This window comes from Macrotis lagotis, chromosome 2 (assembly GCF_037893015.1).
Source record: "Macrotis lagotis isolate mMagLag1 chromosome 2, bilby.v1.9.chrom.fasta, whole genome shotgun sequence".
NCBI classification, from domain to species: domain Eukaryota; kingdom Metazoa; phylum Chordata; class Mammalia; order Peramelemorphia; family Peramelidae; genus Macrotis; species Macrotis lagotis.
The window spans coordinates 187,515,214-187,521,857 of NC_133659.1; the positions used below are offsets into that span (position 1 = coordinate 187,515,214).

Consider the following 6,644-nt stretch of genomic DNA (forward strand, 5'->3'; position numbering starts at 1 on the left):
CAAATATGAAGTCATTCTCTGAGAAATTCTTCTTCTTTCCACTGCCATATCTCATCCCTTTCACATGTGTCTCCCTCCTATCTCCTTTATACTCTTGTTTCTTTAGAAGATCTCCTTGTGAAGATCAAGCACTCTTGTTGCTTGTTGCACCATACAGTTCTTCCACAAATTTGCTTCCACTGTCATCTCCACTCTCTCTATAACCTTCATTATCTCCCTATCTAATGTCTCCCTCCCTGTTGTTTATGACCCTCTCATCCTTGTTAGATATTGTCTTATATTTCTCCTACTCTTTTGTTTTTTTTCTTTGTGAAAGATAGTTATTCTAGATGTCTTTGATTCCTCTCCTCCCCTTCCCATCTAAACCCTCAGCAATCTGGTTTCTTTTCTCATCTAACTGAAAGTGCATTCTCCAAAGATTCCAACCTCTCTTAACTGCCATAATCCAACAGTTTTTCTCAAGTCTGATCCTTCTAGTTCTTAACAACATTTGACACTGTAGATCATTTTTCTCCTCTTGTATATTTTCTCCTCTCTAGCTTTTTGGGACACCACCATTCCCTGGTTCTCCCACCTGTTTATTCCCATCTCATTTCCTGGATCTTTATACAAGTCATGTTTTGAACCCTCATCTTTCTTCCATTTATTTCATTTATTTTAGTGATCACAGCAACAGATTCATAGGTTGTTATAATCTCTATAAATGATATTTAGATCCCATATTTAATTGTTTTCTCTATCTTGAGCTTCAATCCTATGCATCAATTGCCTTTTAGTCATTTCAAATTGGGTGTCCTCCATTCAACCTATCTGAAACAAAACTTCTTATATTTCTTCTGAAACCCTCCCCCTTTCTCACCTTCTCACCAATGTTGCAGTTAATTAACATCATCTCTCAGTCACCTAGGTGTGAAATCTTGGTATCTTGCTTGACTCTTCATTTCCACTCATGGCACATCTCATTCCTTTGCTAAATCTTGTTTCTACCTTCACAATACCTTCTTATAATTCTCTTTTTTCTCTTACCTATCTACCACTCTGGTTTGATTTATTAATTATCATATCCTTCTTGTAATAATCTGTTTATTGTTCTTCAGAGCCAACTAGCTGACACAGTAGATAAAGGATACTGGCTCTGGAGTCATGAAGATCTGAGTGCAAGTTTGAACTCATAGACTTCCTAATTGTGACCCTGTGCTAGTCCCTTAAATTCTTTCAACCTGAGTTTTCTCAGTTGTAAAATGGGGATAAAGTAATACCTACCTGTCCCTCAGGGCTTTCAGGAGAATCAAATGAGATAATATTTGTAAAGTGTTCAGCACAATACCTGGCACTCAGTAGGTACTTAATAAAGGCTTATGCCCTTTCCCTTCTCTTCTTTGCCTCCAGCGTCTTCCCATACCAATCTAGTCTTCAAAGTGATAGTACTACAGTGTAGGTATGTCCATGCCATTCCCCTTCTTGATAAGCTCCAGGAGTTTCAGCAGCACCTCTTTTTTGTCATGTAAATCTGTCCACAAGTTGGACAGTTCCTTTCTTTCTAGTCTTAAATTTTCTTTGCATTCATGAATTCTATGGCCCAGCCATATTGGTCTTCTTGAATACAACACTCTATTTACCATGTAGGTTTTTGTACAAGTTGTGCCCAATGCTTGTGCATTGCCTCATTTTTTTTCTTTTAGTTCCTTTAAGATTCCCCTTAAAAACCATTCTTGGCTGAAAGCCTTTCCTATTCACACCCCTATTATACACCCCATTGTGCCTTCTGAAGTCACTATTTACTCTGAATAGATATTGTATGTACTAAGATATTTGCATACTGTTTCCTTTGGACTTTAGGTTTCTAGTGTTTAGCAGAATGCTAAATGAATAAATGTTTAATAAATGTACATTGATAGACTCCATTGAACTTTATCAATATCCTTCTAATAGTATTTACTGAGTTCTTGCCCATGACATGGTAAGAATTTGATTTTATGGGTGCTGCCAGCACCAAATAACCAATAACCCTATGCCTAGATAGTATACAGTTTTTGTGAGTTTTTATGCCTGAAAAAGTCACTCACTTAGAGATCCACATTCTGGTGTTAAGGCATTTTGAATTAAGGCGCTCTTGGATGGCAGACCCAGGATCTATTGCTTTATCTATACTTGATGTCTTTCAAGCTTATTGGATTCTATAAAAGTATATGATCTGCAGGCATAGCTTTTGAGAAACAATATTTCCAGATCACACACTGTGAGACATAGGAAGAGGACTTCAAGGGCAGAGTTATCACTTGCTTCTTTTGTCTTTTATGTGTATATCTGATTATACCCTCCAGACTTTAAGTTTCATGAGGGCAGAGACTATTTCTTGTGTAACTCATGACTCAGTGCTCCAAGTACTGAATTAATATAGATTGAGGGAGGGGTCATATTTGCAATTGCACACAAGTTATAAAGTGATACTATAAGACTATTTAGGGCTTTGGGGATGGAGAGTAGATATCAGTGGATGATTGTTTATGGGATATTGTGGGTCCCTGATATGTTTTCTGTGCAGTGATACTTATTCTGTTTCTATACTTGGTATGAATTATTACAATACTCCAGTGAATGCATAGTAGCTGTAGATCCTTATCCACATCTGCAGATTCATATCTAGATACAAGCTATGTCCAAGCAGTATGCTGTGGATAAATAAGCATAGAGCATGATTTGGACATTCTAAAATATCCTATCAAAGTCTGGGTGTGGATAAAATGAACCCCAAGATAGAATTTGTTTATATGTGTGTGTGTGGGGGGGAGGTCAGGGTGTGAAATCTAGTTCTCATAAATCCAGAACTTTTAGGACCAGATCTTGGGTTACATTTCTCTCTTACCCAAAGCTTAGTACAGTATTTTTCACAGTTCAGTAAATGTTGCTGAAATGAACTGAATTGCTGTATTTCTGCCATTGTGTGATTATATGGTTATACTGTAATCCTACGGGTTGATTTAAATTGTGAACTTTGTTATACTGTGATCCCACAGGATTGGTTTTAAGTTCTGTTTTTGGTTATGTTGTGAATAATAGTAACTGCACTGTCTGTCCTTGGTACTTAAGGCAGGCAGGTATGGCAAAAGTGAAGAGGAATATTTTAAAATCTTGGCTGTATTATCACATGGCAAACACTAGGGGTCACTAATATAGACATTTCTTCCTTTTCATAATGAGTTGAGTTTGTGTATTGTCATTAATTTGCCGATGCAGAAGCTCTCAGGGTGCCCAAAATAACTAACCAGGAAGTTCTTAGAAAGCAGGGTCTGTCCGGTGACAATGAGTGTGTATCAGTGTGATATCTTACCTTAACAAGTGCCAGCTTTTTGAAGACCTGCTAAACATGAAATACCAGGGATGCTAAGCCTGGCTCATAAGCTTAAGGTCAGATTGTGGCAAGCAAATGGGTTGATATTTCTCTAGAGAGGCAGCCTGGCACTGCACTGGAAGGGATTGGAATCCTGGAATTGGAATCATTGGAATTGAATTTGAAGCCTGGGTCTGAATAAGTGATTTTTTGACTTTCAATTAGTCACCAAATGAGCATTTCTTGCTGCGGCTTTGGTTAAGTTAGTTGCATAACCTTTCTAAGTCACAGTTTTCCCATCTGTAAAATGAGGGATTGGGGCTAGATCATCTGTAAAGATGCTTCTGTTTCTCTCTCTAAAAATGAATTCAATTCTGGTGTTATTCAATAAACATTTATCAAGTGCCTAATATCTTCATAGCACTGTGTTGGAGAATAGAAAGCTGAAAAACATGATGCATTTCCTGCCATCATAGAGTTTGGGAATAGGAATACAATCTGCATATAGGCAACTACTATAGAAGGGAGAATATTGACCAGCTTCAGTAAAATTTGTGGGGTGGGTGGGTTATATTCAGCTAAGGACTTAAAGGAAAGCAACCAGTAGAGAAATTTAATGGGGCAGGGGGAGAGGGAAGGGAAGGTATGTCTTTGTTCCTTGATTTAGATCAGGCTGACTTTCCTATAGCAAAGGCCATATTAGCTAATTTCAATTGCTTTGGGGCAGGTTGTCTTTCTCATTGCTAGACTTTGATGAGAGATCAAAGGCTCAAACTGGAAAAAATGAATTCATGCCATATCTTGAGAAAACAGAGTAAACCAAATTTTATAGTTAGACAAGAATCTATTGTGAAACTTAATTTCTGAAGTCTGTCCTTAGGGATAACACCTTTCATACTTTCCTTCATTCAGAGTACTTCTAAACCCTGGCTTTTCTCAAATAGCAATGGTAGTTGAATGCTAATGAGTTGTGGTGAAAAATATCTGATGTTGGAAAACCGATAAGAAAACAGTTTCCTACTCTCAGGAGAAAGGGGAGGACAATGATTATGAGGCATGTATTATATGTAGTGAGATGTTTCTGTGTCCACAAGCTTTGCATGAATTTTTTTCATTGTTACAAAGAAAGGTTCATTTTTAGGGGTTGGTTTAAGAGAAAATAACTGTATTGTAAATGTGAAAGGCATCAATTAAAAAAAATAAAGTGTAATGCCAGGCTTTGGATTCTTTGGATCCTGAAGTGCTATTATCTGATCTTCCTCTCTGTTTCTTCTTAAAAAATAATTTTTATTGATATCTTTGGTTTTTATACCTCCAAGTTCTCTCTCTAGTATTTTCACCCTCACCCTCCAGAGATACATCCCTTATTAACAAATCTTTGTTTCTCCTCTTATCCCTGTTCATCTCTACTCAAAGCATTGCCAGCAGCAAACAATATTTGGAAATCTGATGTAGAAACCCAGTGTGACCTCTTAGGGGGTGCTATGCAGTCAGGAATGTCATACCAGGGCCCATAGTGTTTTATGATGAGTCTCTTTTCATTTCACAGGGGGTGTGTCCATTCCTCATTGATGCTCAGCAACAGCTACCAGCTATGCACAGGCATCACATACATACACACACTCATGCACACATACATGTATTTGCTGTGTAAAAATGACCTGGTGATGAAGGTGACATTTTTCTTGGAAGCAACCAAGTGAAAAACTCCATCAGCTGGCTTTGTCAGCACCTGCTCATGGATTATCAGGTGGATCAGAACACTCAACTTTTTGACTTCTTGGCTGCTCTGTGGTGGACCAACAACTTAAAATAACTGGGTCATTTATTTTGATTCCTTTTGCTCACCAATGAGCATGTGGGAGAAGAGTGTGCCACTGCTGGCTTCACATACCTCTGACCAACACATGGTTAATGATGACTGAGGTTTACCCGGTGATGATGATAGGTCTCTTACAAGATGTATTTTTATTCCCTGGACAAATAACAGTTGGGATGAGTCCTAATTTAGCAGCAAACCAAGTATGGTCCCCTTCTCCCTCCCCATTTTTTTTTTTTTACGAGTTTAGCTACTCTAGCCTGGAAAATAAACAGCTGGCTAATAATCCCTTCCTCTGGAAATGGGCATAAATAATAACAAAGAAAACATCCTGTGCTTCATGCCAACACCCTCTGGGGAGGGAATATAAAAGCCAAGGCAGGAAGGCTCCTGTCAGACTTAGGGAACTCTGGCATCGTTGCCGTCTGAGACCTGACCAACCGGGACCATGGGTTGCTATTCCACGGACTGTTTCAACTGCTGCGGTGGCTGCCAACAAGGCCAGTCCGGGGAATGCTGTGAGATGTGCTGCTGCCAACCCAGCTGCTGTGGCTGCTGCGGGTCCAGCTGCTGCGGTGGCTCCGGCTGTGGTGGCTGCGGAGGAGGTTGCGGTGACTGTGGCTGTGGTGGCTGCGGTGGTTGCGGTGGCTGCGGAGGTGGAAGCAGCTGCTGTGGCTGTGGAGGGGGTGGAGCCGGTTGTTGTGGTGGCTCCGGTGGTTGCTGCGGGTGCTGCTGTGGGCCAGTTTGCTGCCAACCACCACCTGTGTGTGACACGAAATGAAGACATCTGCAGGGAACCCAGAGACCACATCTTCACTTGAAGAATCCAGACGGAGAGACTCCTCCCCATCCCACCTCCTGTCAAGGACACCCACCCCTCAATCCAAAGACAGTGTCCTCTCTCCAGCTTTCATTGTAGAACCCATCAGGTGTACATTCAGAAATGGAATGCAACTCAAATACCCTATCCAGTGACTCAAGATGTTAAGGAAAAAAAAAGACCTATCTGGTGAGAAATTAAAATAAACCAAACCAAAACTATCTCAAGCAAGGGATCCAAAGAAAGAAAAATAAGGGTTCCTCACCAAGCCTTGACTCTCATGAACTTATTCAATGTCTTGTCATTTCAGGACATCCTTCTTTTCAAGGTGTCTTTGGGATGTACTTCCTGTCTGTCCTCTCTGCTGCTTCTGAGGTGCAAAGAGGCTTCTTTGCTAATCTTTTAATAAATTCAAGCATTCCTGCACAATTCACTTGGTTTTCTTGGCTCTTCCTTCAGTGTATTGGGTGGATTCAGGCAAGAAGCATTAAGTGGTGGAGAAAGACATGATCATTCTCTTCTTTCATGTGCTTGAGGGAGATAGAACATTTGGCTTAAAGTTTCTGAGGAAGTATGAAGGCCTGTCTCAGACTAAGAAAAGATCATTTGGTAGGATCAGTATGGGATATTGTTTAGAAGGACAGTTTGAGACAGTTTTCAAGGTCTTGTGGACC

General features: G+C 40.0%; 1 protein-coding gene across 1 annotated transcript; it reads left to right on the plus strand.

Moving 5' to 3' along the window:
• Positions 1-3,900: 3,900 nt before the first annotated feature.
• Positions 3,901-6,380, plus strand: KRTAP17-1 (keratin associated protein 17-1). Its single transcript, XM_074220557.1, has one exon. The coding sequence runs from the start codon at positions 5,599-5,601 to the stop codon at positions 5,929-5,931; it is 333 nt and encodes a 110-aa protein (XP_074076658.1). The 5' UTR covers positions 3,901-5,598; the 3' UTR covers positions 5,932-6,380.
• The last annotated feature ends 264 nt before the right edge of the window (positions 6,381-6,644 follow it).